The sequence below is a fragment of the Vulpes lagopus genome, chromosome 7 (genome assembly GCF_018345385.1).
Source record: "Vulpes lagopus strain Blue_001 chromosome 7, ASM1834538v1, whole genome shotgun sequence".
Lineage (NCBI taxonomy): Eukaryota > Metazoa > Chordata > Mammalia > Carnivora > Canidae > Vulpes > Vulpes lagopus.
In genome coordinates this window covers 35,368,943-35,383,679 of record NC_054830.1, presented here as the reverse complement: position 1 = coordinate 35,383,679, position 14,737 = coordinate 35,368,943, and the positions used below count along the sequence as shown (strand labels likewise).

The following is a 14,737-nucleotide window of genomic DNA, read 5'->3' as shown; positions in this document are numbered from 1 at the left end:
CTTCAATTAAAATAAAAAGAAAATTGAGGAAAGAATGAATACATTTTTAAAAAAGATTTTATATGTTTATTTCTTTGAGAGAGAGAGTGGGGCAGAGGGAGAGAGAGAGAGAATCTCAGGCTGACTCTGCACTTAGCATGGAGTGTGATGCAGGGCTCCATTTGCTGACCCTGAGACCGTGACCTGCACTGACAAGAGTCGGACACTCAACTGACTGAGCCACCCAGGTGCCCTGAAAATGCACTTTTGATATTTTATTTTTATTTAATTTCTTTTGGGTTTGAGAATAGTAGACTACACATCCACATTTGTGAGCTGAATTGTCTTTGAGCAACTGTTTTGCTACTGTCCATCTGTATGAAGTTAAGTTTATCTATCTTAGCTGTATTGAGATATAATTGACACAAAACATTGTGTATGTTTCAGGTGTGCCATGTGCTGGTTTGATATGTATATAAATCGCAAAATGATGACTAGCATTGTATTAGCTACCACCTCCATCCTGTCACACAAGTACCATTTCTTTTTTTGTGGTGAGAACATTTAAGATCTACTCTTAGCAACATTCGAGTATATGATAAAATGTTATTAGCTATAATCACCACACTGTACATTCGATCCCCAAACATTAATCTCATAACTGAAAATTTGTACCTTTTGATCGATTTCTCCTCATTTTTCTCTCCTCCCAACCTTTACTAAGTAACACTCTACTCTGTTTCTCTGAGTTTGTCCTTTTTAGATTCCACAGATAATTGGGATCAAACAGTGTTTGTCTTTCTCCTTCATATTTCCCTTAGCATAATGCCCTCAAAGTCCTTCTGAATTGTTGCAAACGATGGTATTTCCTTTTTTCTCATGGCTGAATAATATTCCATTATATATATATATATATATATATATATATATATATATATATATCACATCTTCTTTATGTATTCATCTGTTGACATCCATATGAAGTTAAGCTTATTTTATATTCATCTGTACTTGCCCATGTTCTCACCAAACTTTGAGACTGATAATCATTTATTAATACACAGAGAAACCAGGAGAAAACTCTCAGGCTGAGTGTGACAACTCCTGTGGTTTCTTTGAGATGCAGACACCATGTATATTTTATTTGAATCCAACTCTAAGTGTGTAGCTTTCTAATTTCATGATATAAAATAGTATGTTACCTCCTTGTTCTATCAGGACAAGTCAAGCTACACAGTGGGGCTTCATAAATAGACTTTTCATTGAAGCATGTTGCTAACTTGGAAAACTCGTAATTATAAAAATTGTTCATTGAAAATTGAGTTAATGCACAGTGGGAATCCGGTTTGATTTGCCTTCATTTTCCTTGGGGGTGGTGGTGGTGTGTGTGTGTGTGTGTGTGGGAAATCCAGCACTGAGCATCTCTCACTGATTTCTTCCAGTTTCCCCCAGATCGTGCTTGTGTGTTTGCCCTAGAACCTTCGTCACTGAGCCCTCACTGACTTGTGTCCTGCTTCCTCTCCAGGATGAGAGTCTCTGCTAAGTCAGTGTTGCTGTCACACTGGCTCCTTCTGGCCTATGTGCTCATGGTGTGCTGCAAGCTGATGTCCGCCTCGAGCCAGCACCCCCGGGGCCACGCGGGTAAGCCCTTTAAGCTCATTATGCGCCCCTGAGATCAATTAATAAAACCCTTTCAAACGTCAGAGTCCACATTTTAGACACAGGTAATTGACAAGGGCTTTTGATGGGGTGTAAATAATCAGAGGAAGCATGAAACACATCAGAGCAAAGCAGTTCAGTGGTTTGGTGCCAAAAGAGGGTTGTTCTAGGCATTTTTAAAAGATGTTTTCCATGCTCCCCCCCCCTCTTTTCTTTTCCTGAGCACATTTTCCTTCTTAGCCTGATTTTTCTCTGAGAATCCTGGAAAACCAGTAGCACTGTCTTGTGTATGTATTACCCCCGTAGCTTCGAAGGTAGAACATCTTTATTGGTAAACTTAAACATTTCCAGGGCGAGAGTGAAGCTCTCAGATCATCTAAGACCTTTTCGACATGTGTGGAGAAAAGATGGTGAATGATTTAAAAAAATAAAGAAGAAAAGGAAAAAAAAGGAATGGTAGCTTTTGCAAGGGACCTAAAATAAAATATGTCTAAACTTCTAGAGAATCATTCTCATTTCTCATGAGACCCTTGTCTATACTTTGCTTATTTCTTAAAAAAAAAAAAAGATGAAAATAATCACTTAAGGATCTGTGTGTGAAGGTGCTTATGTATGTGTGTTTCTGCCCCCCCCCTTTCCTTGTTATGTCTACATTTAAAGTGCTACAGACTTGGATGGAAACGCCCCAGTAAATTGTGTTTTCCTGAGACATTCAGAGTTGTTTGTGGACTTGCTGCCAAATAGTTAATTTACTGTCATTGCTTCAGTAATTTGAAGTGTGGCAATGCCAGGCTTGCTTTGACTGCTTCGTGAAAAAGTAAATCTCGAACCCTCAACCAGGTATATGTCAAAATCATAAATTCCGTCTCCCCCAAGCCTAATGTATGGAGTTTATCAGATAGCCTCCCCGTCAGACATAGAGCGTGTTGTGTCTTCCACTCAGTTATTCTGGTATTTTAAGGTAAAGACATAATATTAGGCTTAAGATGATTTAAAAAACCTCTCACGATTCAATTTTCCCTCCTCAAGTGAGAGTTCAGAGAAGACGAGAAAAATAATTGAAATTTTAATGAATCAGCATAAAATCAATACCATTTGGCTGCTGCGAAGTGCCTACAGCTAGTTGGTCATTGCACTGTGTATCTCTTGATGAGCTTGTTCTCAAGGATAGAGTGTTTGAAGTCATTAGTCTTATCTGTTTAATTCATATCTCGGTTCTTGGGTGGAAGTTGAGAGTCAGGGTGGCAATAACGCAGAGCATTTCAGCGGGGCAGGATATCAAGAGCAGATTTCCAGACTTCCAGGAACTCGGCTTGAGAGATTATGTTGAAAAGTGATTAAAAGTTGAAGGAAACAGAAGACACAACTGAACCTTCAATTTTTATCCACATGGCAATCCTCATTTCTTTGAATTTAGAAAAGGTACAGCCAGAGGGATAAAACTAAATTAAGATTAGAATTACATACACAAGAAATACAGACAATATCTTCTATATAAGCAAAGAATCAGCGGCAGTCCGGACAGCGAGAAGTCAGAGCAAAGCCTTGGCAAATCCTGCTACAGGAATGAAATTTTCAACCCTCAAATTCCTAGATGATTTTTAAAAAAGATTATTTATTTATTTATTCATGAGACAGAGAGACAGAGAGAGGGAGAGAGAGAGAGAGAGAGAGAGGGAGAGAGGCAGAGACACAGGCAGAGGGAGAAGCAGGCTCCATGCAGGGAGCCCGACATGGGACTAGATCCTGGGTCTCCAGGATCTCGCCCTGGGCTGAAGGCGGCGCTAAACCTCTGAGCCACCCAGGCTGCCCCCTAGATGATTTTATTTGGATTCTCAGCACCTGTCCTTTGGTTTTTGGGGGATTCCTCCCGCTTTCTTTCATTTTTGGGATTTAAATCCTCACCCCTTGTCTCAACAACCATCAAAGGAGTCAGGACTGGTTAGTCCCTGCAGGGGGCTCTGTTCTTCCATTTTATTTTATTTTTATTTATTTTTATTTTTTTATTTTTTTTTGTTCTTCCATTTTCTTATCGTGCATGCTCGTGTGCATGTATATATGTGATATAAAAAGAGATTTATATTGAAGTATTGGCTCACACAACTGTGTAGGCTGAGAAGTCTCATGATCTGCGGTCCGCAAGCTGAAAATTCAGACCCAGGAAAGCCAGTGGTGTGGTTTGAAGTTCTGAGAGCTGATGTGTACTCTAGTCTAGGTCTGAAGGGCTGAGAACCAGAAGATTGATGTCCAGCTCAACAGTGAGCTTTCTTCCAGCTTTTCTTCGTTCCCTTTAAGTACTCAAGGGATTGGGTGAGGCTCAGCCACCTTGGGAGGGCCATCTACTTCACTCAGTCCACCAATTTAAATGCTAATCACTTCCAGAAACACCTTTACAGACACACCCAGAAATAATGTTTAATCAACTATCTGGGCATCCGATGGCTGACACGTAAAATTAATCATCACAGCTCTCCTTCCAGAAAATGTGTATACCAGCATGCGTGTATGCACTTGTATATCACTATGCCTTCTGTTTTGATTTTTTCCCCATTTAACAATAGAGTTTATAAATCCTTTCATTTGAGTGCTTACAGATCTATCACTCTCTGTAACACTGCATAGTCGTCTCTGGCGTGGATGTGCCGTGTATGATTTGATCACTCCCAATTTTTGTGGACATTTAGCTTGTTAGCATATTTATACAATATGTATGTTCCGCCTTCAGGTGAATTCCTAGTAGCAAGATCTTGAGTTAAGGTGCACATATATGTATTAGTGAGAGTCACCTAATTGCTGTAACCAATAGTCCAAATACACATAACAGCTCAACAAGTGGGGGAGTGTTTCTTGCTCATGAGTCCCAGAGGTAGGGGGTGGTGAATATGTCCACTGGATGATCCTCCTGTACAGCAGTCTTTATGGGACCTACAGTGGATGGAAGTACTGTCATTTTCAACCTGTGGCTTCCAAGGTTGTCCTAGAGTAGCCTCCATTCCAGCCAGCTGGCAGGGGAAATGAGCCTGGAGGGCTCCCCTGGGACATGTTAAAGAGCCGGCCTAGTTGTGGGCTGCATCATGTGCACACTGTTGGTGAAAGCCTGGGCCCATAGGCACATCTTACTGCAGGGCAACTGGGAAACACTGTAGCTGCAGGCACAGGGAGACGAGGAGAACCGAATTTTGGTGAGTATCCTGCAGCTTCTGACGTGCCCTCCAGAACTTTTGGACTTTTTAATACTTGCCCCCCCCCCCCCCCCCCCCAGTAACAGTGTTTCCCTATGTCCTTATCAACTCTGGGCGCTACCAAGTTTTGATTTTTTGCCCATCTAGTAAGGAAAACTTGTCAGTTATATGGGCTTATGTCTCTTTTTGCCTGATGACTCTTCTTTTTATTTTTATTTTTATTTATTTATGGTAGTCACACAGAGAGAGAGAGGCGCAGAGACACAGGCAGAGGGAGAAGCAGGCTCCATGCACCAGGAGCCCGACGTGGGATTCGATCCCGGGTCTCCAGGATCGCGCCCTGGGCCAAAGGCAGGCGCCAAACCGCTGCGCCACCCAGGGATCCCGCCTGATGACTCTCTTAATGTGCTGGCGGACTGTTTGTTTTTATTTGGGCTATTGTATTCCTTATCCACTTTTCTGTTGGCTCTTATTGCTTGTTTACTTGATGATTGGCAAAAGCTTTTTGTAGATCGAGGACACTGAGGCACTTTGACCACCCCTTTCCTGCCTCCCTCCCATTCTAGTGAGCTCAGCTCTGTATTCCATCAGGGTGTGTGTGTGTGTGTGTGTGTGTGTGTGTGTGTGTGTGTGATGGGGGGAGGGGGTTGGGAACTGCTATAAATGTTCACTAATAACCTTCAAGGGAAGAAAGTCTATGGAAGACTCCTAACTCTGGGAAACGAACTAGGGGTGGTGGAAGGGGAGGAGGGCGGGGGGTGGAGGTGACTGGGTAGCGGGCACTGAGGTGGGCACTGGACGGGATGAGCACTGGGTATTATTCTGTATGTTGGCAAATTGAACACCAGTAAAACATTTATTATTAAAAAAACACCATTCTCTTTTATAGATAGAAAAATAAAGTAAATAAAACAGAAAAAAAAAAGGGAAGAAAGTCTATGATCTTTGCAGTGGCCATGTGGTGTTCTTCCCAGTAGAGAGCTCAGCTGATAGAAAACTCAGGGTCAGAATCGCTGGGGAGGTGGGAGAGGCCCTCTGCTCTGAGACGCTGAGAAACTAGTCAGGTGTTACTTTGCATGCACCCAAAGCAGCTCCAGAGCCAGGAGCAAGCTGTAGAGGGTTAACTGCAAAAGCCTGTGCATCACTGTCCAGAAGGGCTCCTGACACTGTCTCCCAAGGGCTTTGTGGTTTGTGCTGGCCAATTAAAGGAACTGTGGCCCCAGGAAACCCTAAGTAGGAGTTTATTGGTTGCTTTTAATGGCTCAGATTAGGAGGGTGGCTTGTTGATGGTTGCCTATAAACAAGGAGAGATTTCACAAGGGCTCCCTAGGATAAAGGGGAAGAAAGTTGCATCCACCCCCACCCCCCAGGTTGAAAGATGGTAGACTAGATGGGGCTTGAAGTTTTCATTTTAGTTCAAGCATTAGGAACCAAACCTAATAAAACCTCATGTAATTTTCTTTTTTTTCTTTTTTCTTTTTTTTTTCTAAAGATTTTAAAGGGGGTGTGTGCAGAGGCAGAGGGAGAAGCAGACTCCCTGCGGGGAGCCCGATGTGGGATCTGATCCCAGGAACCAGGGATCATGAGCCAAAGGCAGGTGTTCAACCACTGAGCCACCCAGGCATCCCCCCACCTAATTTTCATAGGATAGGTGGTGGGAGTCTTTCTTTAAGGCAAATGGTTTTAATAAACTTCTGCGAGAGTCCAGAAGCTATATTTTTAAGGAATTAGAAAACACAAAAGACCACCTGTGTTTTTAAAACTCTACTTGAGGTAATGATTGAGTATGAGACCATGGGGACTCTTGTAGCCTCAGGCTATAGGAAAGGTGAGGGGGCCAATTGATAGGTCAGTTTCTATGAAAAGGAAGCCAGGGGTCCCTGGGTAGCTCAGTGGTTTGCCTTCCACCCAGAGCCTGATCCCAGAGTCCCGCATCGGGCTCCCTGCAGGGAGCCTGCTTCTCCCTCTGCCTGTGTCTCTGCCTCTGTGTCTCTAATGAATAAATAAAATCTTAAAAAAAGGAAAAGGAAGCCGGAGTTAACTTTTATTTCTTCGCGAGCAATTTGTCCTTTTTTTCCCTTTTTGCTGTAAGCACCACCGTTTGCCCACAAGAGGGCAGCAAACTTATCGTGGTGGAAAGATGCTGGCAGTTTCAGAAACTTGAGAACCCTGCGGAATTAATCCTGTGGGGAACTTTGCAAAACTTTCATCTGATTGTAGACCTGATGACTTTGGGACAGTTGGCACCCTTTGTCCCTGAGATTCAGTCCTAGGAATAATTGGACACTTCAAAAAATTAAACATTTCCCTGTTGAAGACAGAACCTCTTCTGCTGTAACAGAGAGGTGGGAGCTCAAGGTGCTGCTGGTTTGCAAGTTCCTGTCAGTGGTTCTGTTTCCCCAGGAAGCTTGAAGCATGACCTGGGTGGGGGTGTAAATTGCAGCAAATGTTGTGGTGCTTAGCTACTATTTAACATAACCTGTTTCGGTATAAAACTTCCTATGTAATGTAGTGTTCAGGGGTACTATAGGTCCTGAAAAATTGGAGCACACCTGGAAATGAAGCAGTAAAGGGGAGCCAAGTGCTTGGGCTCTGGAGTCAAAAAGAAGCCTGATTTCACACATCTGGCTGTGTGACCTTGTCAAGAGCACTTAACCTCTCTGAACCTGCATCATCCTCTGTGACAATGGAATGGTATACCTGTTTACCTTATGAGGTTATTGGGGGTGACTAAGAAAAAGTGGGCAGGGGGATTAGCACAGGGTTAATACTCCATAAAGAGTAGCTATTCATATATTTAGAGGCATGCAGAATGAAGGAGAGTCTGGAAGCTTTCATCTTTGAAGAACAGTTGAGGGCTGTGGGTAGGTGAAGGGAGATAGATGAATGCCTTGAGAGGTTGAAGCTTTATCATGTACAAGAGAAAAAGGCTCATTTTTCATTGTTCTAAAAGGCAGACGGTAATGAAGAGCATTGCTTTATGAAGACTGACGTTTCAGCTCAACCCTGAGAAAGGAGGAGAAAAGGAATTTCTAGCAAATAAGGCTTCAGCAAGCTAGGGACAGAGTGACCCAAAGATGCCAGCAGCTGACAAGAATTGGGACAGGTCTGAGATTTCACAGTACCTGGCAGCTAACGAGCTAGCCAGTCACAGTTTGCGGGGTGCTGGTGGAAGACATGAAATGCGTGGGTCAAGGGATACAAGGGATTTTTTATGGCATATGGCAGGCACAGTGAGCTACAAGAGCTTCACATTTGCTTGGTTCTCCTTTTGTGCTTGGGCTGGTTATCAAACCAGTTTGGGACTCAGTCTCTTGTTCTGTAAAGTGGGGATAAAAAAAGGTAAAAAGAGTCCTGTTAGATTCGTAGAGCTCAATCACAGGCATACTCCATTTGGTTGTATTTCATCGTACTTCACAGGATTGGGTTTTTTAACAAACGGAAGGTTTGTGACAGCCTTGTGTCAAGCAAGTGTACCCGTGCCGTTTTTGCAATAGTGTTGGTTCACTTTGTGTCTTTGTGTCCCATTTTGGCAATTTTTGCAATCTTTTTTTTTTTAAAAGATTTTATTTATTTATTCATCACACACACACACACACACACACACACACACACACACAGAGGCAGACACACAGACAGAGGGAGAAGCAGGCTCCATGCAGGGAGCCCAACATGGGATTCGATCCCGGGTCTCCAGGATCACGCCCTGGACTGAGGGTGGCGCTAAACTGCTGAGCCCCCCGGGCTGCCCAATTTTTGCAATCTTTCAAACTTTCTCATTATTGCATTTGTTATGGTGATCTGTCATTGATTGGTGATTAGACCTTGCTGAAAGCGTGGATGATAGTTAGCTTTTTTTGTAATAGAGTGTTTTTAAATTACGGTATGTAGATTGTTTTTTAGACATAAGGATTCACACTTAATAGACTGCAATATATTATACACATAAATTTATATGCACTAGAAAACAAAATCCATTTGTCTTTATTGTGATGTGGACTTTATTGCAGCAGTCTGGATGTATCTCAAAGGTGTGCCTGTATTAATGTCTGGAAAGTGCTAAGCATTGTGTTTGCATAGTGAACGCTCAAAGAAAGCTGTCTTTATTGAAACCTGCCTTCTCCTTTGGAATGTATTCTATTTTATAGATATCTGTACTGTTAACATTTATGGCAACTTAGATTTCCTGTCTTCTAGTATTTTGAATGATGATGAAAATGTGAATGTTGTGATTGTGTGCATTGGCGTCTCAGGGAGCAAGAATATCCTGTCCTCTCTCCCCTAAGTTTAATTCTTAGTCCTGCTAGCTGGACTGAGAATTAAACTGATATGAGACAGATGAACAGGAGAAAAAATCAAATTTAATGGGCTGTGTATGGGGAATCCATATAGACATGGAGATTCTGAAGACAGTCAGGCAAAATGAGGTCTCTATGTCCTTGTGAACTTAGGAGAAGAGGGTAGGGATCTGGGTCTTCAAAGGAAAGGAATGTAGTCCTCAGGAAGAATGAAACAGTAAATGGTTAGTAAACAGACATTTGCTGGGCCACTCAGGAACAGTAGGTCATAAAGGACTTCCATGGAACATGTCTTGCTAATCTTCCTGTGTACCATACTTAGTTCATATATTATAGTTACCTCTGGTGATAGCTCTCTTCCTGGAGCAGATCTATCAAAATTCTTTATAGACAGTTGTCAGGGGAGGTAAAGAGCTTTCCCTGAATCTGCTGGGCCCTGGATGCCTTTTTTCTTTTGTTTTTTTAAATTTTATCCATTTATTCATGACAGACCCACAGAGAGAGGCAGAGACTTAGGCAGAGGGAGGAGCAAGCTCCCTGCGAGGAGCCGGATAAGGGACTCGATCCCAGGACCCCGGAATCATACACTGAGCCAAAGGCAGATGCTCAACTGCTGAGCCATCCAGGTGCCCTGTCTGTCTTGGTTGCTTTTAACTCAAAATAAGCTTTATGTGAAAGTGGCCCATCTTGGGGAGTGGCCAGCCCTTGGCCCCCGCAGGTGCCTTGTGTTATTTTTAACTTAGGTTACATGAAGAGTAGTTGTTGCATCTAAGTTTGGGCTCATGTTTCTGGCCCCTATATGGCTGTAATTTTATAGGAACCCTGCAGATACTTTTGACTGGTTTGGCTATTCTAGCCCTAATTTTCCATAAGAAACCTGTTCTTTGCAAGGTAACAGTTGAGTGGGGAATGTAATTTCTACTACAGGAGCTTTTTGGTGAGGCTCAAGCGCAATATATTATTGGTGAAAACTGCAAATAATGAAGCTGCACATGAAAAATGATTTGCCTGTATTGCCTGAGTTCTGACACTAGGGGGCAGGCAAGGCTCAGAAGAGTCCAATAGCAAAAAGTAAGCCTGGTCTAATGCAGTGTGGTCCAATAGAAATATGAGAGCCACATAGGTGATTTCCAATGTTCTGTAACCACATGAAAAAAAAAAGGAAATAGGTGAAATTAATTTTATTAATCCAAAATATTATTTCTACCTGTGGCCCTAGCCACATTTCAAGTGCTCAAGGGCCGCACGAGGCTGGAGGCTATTGTAATAAACAGCGCGTGCTAACAAATTGGGGCTTAAGAGTGCTTGCTGAAAGATGAGAAATAGAAGTTATTTGCGTTTTCATGGGTCAGTCATAGGGCACAATGTTTCATTTCCCTTTATTTCGGTTAATTTATTTTTATGTTTTATTTAGTTCTTTTTTCCCCCCCTGTAAATGACTACTTCTAGATTTAGAGAAAATGCCAGGTAAGTAGGGTTTGTAACCTCAAGTCATAAAGACTGGGGAAGATCGTTCTGTTTCCTACTCACTGCCTGTGTGATTGCTCTTTGTAAGAGTGTGCTTTTAAGGAAGAGAGAATGTCGAAATAATTTGAAATAGAGTATGTGTGTGTGAGTGATTCCTCCAGCCAGTAAGTCTTTTTTTTTTTTTTAAAGATTTTATTTATTCATGAGAGACAGAGAGGCAGAGACACAGGCAGAGGGAGAAGCAGGCTCCCCTCTTGGGGAGCCTGATGCAGGACTCGATCCCAGGACCCCGGGATCACGACCTGAACCGAAGGCAGGCGCTCAACCACCGAGCCACCCAGGCACCCCCAGTCAGTAAGTCTTGAAGTTACTCCCTGGACAGCGTGTTTTGACCAACAATGGGTAGTTACCCACCTGAGGGCAATCCAGTGATACAGTTTTCATACAGGTCTTTCCATAATTGTTCCCATTTTCCTCCGCTCCACCCCCAGTGAATAGCTACTTTATTATTAACCATGTGGATATATCTCTATGTAGACAACTCCATAAGAATATCCTCTATTTTATAAACAAGAAAAAGGATGGTGAAATGGTCAAAAAGCCTCTGTTCTGGTGGTGATTGAAAATGGCATCTATATGATGATGCCTACTTAAAGCCTCCCTCTGGGGAGCTTTTACACACTAAAACACAGGCTTCTTCACTGCTATGCTGCCTCTGAATCTTGCAAGGTGGAGCCCAGGCAACGGTATTATTCAATAGCTGCCCGGTGAGCCTCCAGTCCTGCGGCCAAAGATGAGAACCCCTGATTCAGAAGGAAAAAAAAAAGAAACTTGACTGTAGCTGTTATCAAGCTATAGTTTGATCCAGGGCTGTTGAGTCTCTATGTGGTGGCGGGCCACAGCTGGGCTGGGGGAGGTCTGTTTACCCCCTGTGGAGGTGCTGTCCATCTACACTGTTTGGAAAGAGCGTGAAAATACTCCTTTTGCACTGGCATGGCCATTCCTGGATGCTAAAGCCTCTAGCGTGAGAGATGCCATTGACCTCTCTTGTACCCTACATTATTTTCCTCCAGTGCCATCTTCATGGGCTTTTCATAATCTTGGCGTTTAATAAGAAGAGAAAGGAACAGATTACACGAGGTGTTAATATTCAGCTTCTTATCTCCTGGGCTCTCAGTTCAAGTCCCAGTGCCGTTGGCAAGGTCAGCTTTGCAAAATACCTGACAAATGAACAAGCTTCACATCCTTTTTCCAGGGAAAGAAGGGTTGTTTCACTGACCGGAGAGTAAAGAATTTCAGCTCCTTAAATGAGCTTGTGAGCTTCACAGAGCGGGCTTTCCTGCTGCTCCTTTCTGAGTCTTTGAGGCAGAGGAGGTAGAGATCCACCTTTGAAGAGTTCTCTGGGTAGTTAGGAAAAGGATTCTCCTTACTCTTGAGAAGAAGTTTCCTCTTTCTTCTTTCAAGCCATACACTTAAACTCATTTAAACAAAGCCTCCAATTTGGGGATCAAAAAGCTACAGGTCAGTATCTCATCTGTCAGTGGTAACTAAGGAAATGAGAATCTTTTGTCCCATATAGCGAAAATGAAATCACAGGTAAAAAGGAGCGGTAGAGATGGGGCAGGAAGATAAAGGAGGTTTTGTGTTTTTCTAGGTGTGGCTTGGATGCTTGAAATATTGTAGCCCACATGGTGGTCTCAGAGTAGCACAGTGGAAATGATGTTATGAAGAGCTGTTCAGAAAGCCACCAGGAAGGATTAGTTGATGGTGACAAGGCTATGTGTGTGTATGTAGAGTTAAAAAACTATTTCACTTCTAATGCCATATGCTGTTAGTGCTTATGTTTTAGGGCATGTCTGAAAGCAGGTGAGAACTATCACCAATATAAACAGGGTGAGGAGAGCCTGAAGGCAGTGGCATCTCCAGCTGGGTTGTGTGGTCCTGGTTCTTACCTGTTGGTGTGAGTTCTGAGGTCCAAAAGAAGGGAAAATAATAGAAAACTTTGCTTCAGGAAAAATATACTATAAGCATGAAAAGAAAAAAAAATATCCACAGTGTGGTGAGAAGCAGGTATTTTTTTTCTTTTCAGAGACTCCTCACTGATTTTGCTAAAGGACTAGAAAAAAAAAATACCTGAAGTGTGGGGGTGGGAGACTCGAACAACCTGAACTTGGTGACGGGTGGAGGAGAACAAAGTTAAGGTGTGTGTCTTCTTCCCCCAAACCCAACCCAGTCACCGACCTGCTGGTTTGGAAAGCATTTGCAAGGGATGGTGGAAGGCACTTCTTTCAAAAGGAGCTTCGAAAACCTGCGTGGATTTGAGCCAGGGACGTGAACATGGTTTTCTTTTCAATGCCCTTTTCCAAATGTCCTGCGGTCTCGTCCTAAAGACTTCCAAGTAAGCGTGGACCAGCAGAGGACAGTGGATTCAAACGCGATACTGCACGTGCTTGACTGTTGCTGGCCAGTCCTATCTGCTAGGAAATAACACCCATATGTAAAGAGAGAGCAGCCATCAACATTTATGATTTTTCTAGTTAGTGTACTTTTAGGGCACCACCTAGGAATTTGAAATATCCATTAAATGGCTAGACCAGCAATTTAGTTGCTCTGTGTGTGTGTGTATGTATGTGTGTGTGTGTGTGCTGAAAAAAAAATTCAGGTGTTTTATCCCTCCGGGTGGGAACCAGAAGGTTATTAGTCTGACTTTTCCAGCCTGTGTTGTGCTGCTGTTGAGTTTGTTTTCCAGTGAGCCTCACTTGCAACTCTTGAGTGGGTGACCTGTCAGGACTTGGATTGTTTCTCTTAAGTCACTGAAACCTTAATTTGAACCCTATTAATTTTAGAATTTGTGATGATCCTGAAATGATAGGGCTGACATTTACCCATGTGCTGTCTATGAAAAGAGATTTGCTAAGCAAATAAATAGTATAAATATATTTGGGATAAAAATCTATTTTCTGTCTATCTTTGCCTGGGAACTGTTTGTTACCTTAAAAAATTGTCAAGTGCTTTGGAAGCATTTATTTAACGTGAAATCAAAATGCTTGGGCCTTTGCTCTGTAAAGTCCTAGCTATAGGAGTTACTAAATAACAAAGTTATTTATTCTCTGTGAGCCTCACTTTCTTTTTCCTGGAAATGGGTATAACAACCTCCCAAACTTCAAAGTGTTATTGTGAGGTTTAAATGGAATAGTTCATATAAAGAGTTTTGGTATTATGTTTAGAACCTAAGGTATTTCTTTTAATTTTACTTATTTTTAACAGCCTTATTGAGGTGTACCTGACATACAGTGAATGGAACTTGTTATTATTTTTTTAAAGATTTATTTATTTATTTATGATAGACCTAGAGAGAGAGAGAGGCAGAGACACAGGCAGAGGGAGAAGCAGGCTCCATGCTGGGAGCCCGACGTGGGACTCGATCCCGGGACTCCAGGATCGCGCCCTGGGCTGAAGGCAGGAGCTAAACCGCTGAGCCACCCAGGGATCCCCTGAATGGAACTTACTTAAAAAGAGTGCAATTTGATAAGTTTTAACACACATGTGTACACCATGAAAGCATCTCCATGATCAAAATGATGAATATACCCATCACTCCTGAAAGTTTGCTTGTGCTTCTTAGTACAGAACCTCTTACCTCTCCCCCCACCATCCCTGGTTAACTGCTGATGTTTTTCTCCTTATAGATGAGTTTGCATTTTCTACAGTTGTGTTGAAGTGGAATCCTACAGTATGTATTTTTTGTTTGATTTCTTTGTGTATAATTTTTTAGTGATTCATCCATGGTATTGTATGTGTCAATAGCTCATTTTTTATTAGATTTTTTTTATATTTTAAAAATTTACTGGGCAGCCTGGGTGGCTCAGTGGTTTAGCGCCACCTTCAGCCCAGGGCCTGATCCTGGAGACTTGGGATCGGGTCCTGCATTGGACTCCCTGCAAGAAGCCTGCTTCTCCCTCTGCCTGTGTCTCTCCCTCTCTCTCTCTCTCTGTGTCTCTCACAAATAAATAAAATCTTTAAAAAAAATTTACTTATTTGTTTTAGAGAAAGCATGCATGAGTGAGGAGAGGGGCAGAGGGAGACAGTGAGGGAGAATCCTTAAGCAGACTCCCTGCTGACCATGGAGCTCGATGTGGGGCTCCATCCCAG

The 14,737-nt window shown here is 42.6% G+C and overlaps 1 protein-coding gene across 3 annotated transcripts in view; it reads left to right on the top strand.

The window, feature by feature from the left end:
- Window positions 1–14,737, top strand: part of TAFA4 (TAFA chemokine like family member 4) — a 163,301-nt gene that overhangs the window by 48,137 nt on the left and 100,427 nt on the right. For all 3 annotated transcript variants that reach the window (XM_041762975.1, XM_041762978.1, XM_041762977.1), the window contains exon 3: window positions 1,505–1,620. In XM_041762975.1, coding sequence (XP_041618909.1) covers window positions 1,505–1,620 — 116 coding nt within the window. The remainder of the gene's footprint in view (window positions 1–1,504; window positions 1,621–14,737) is intronic.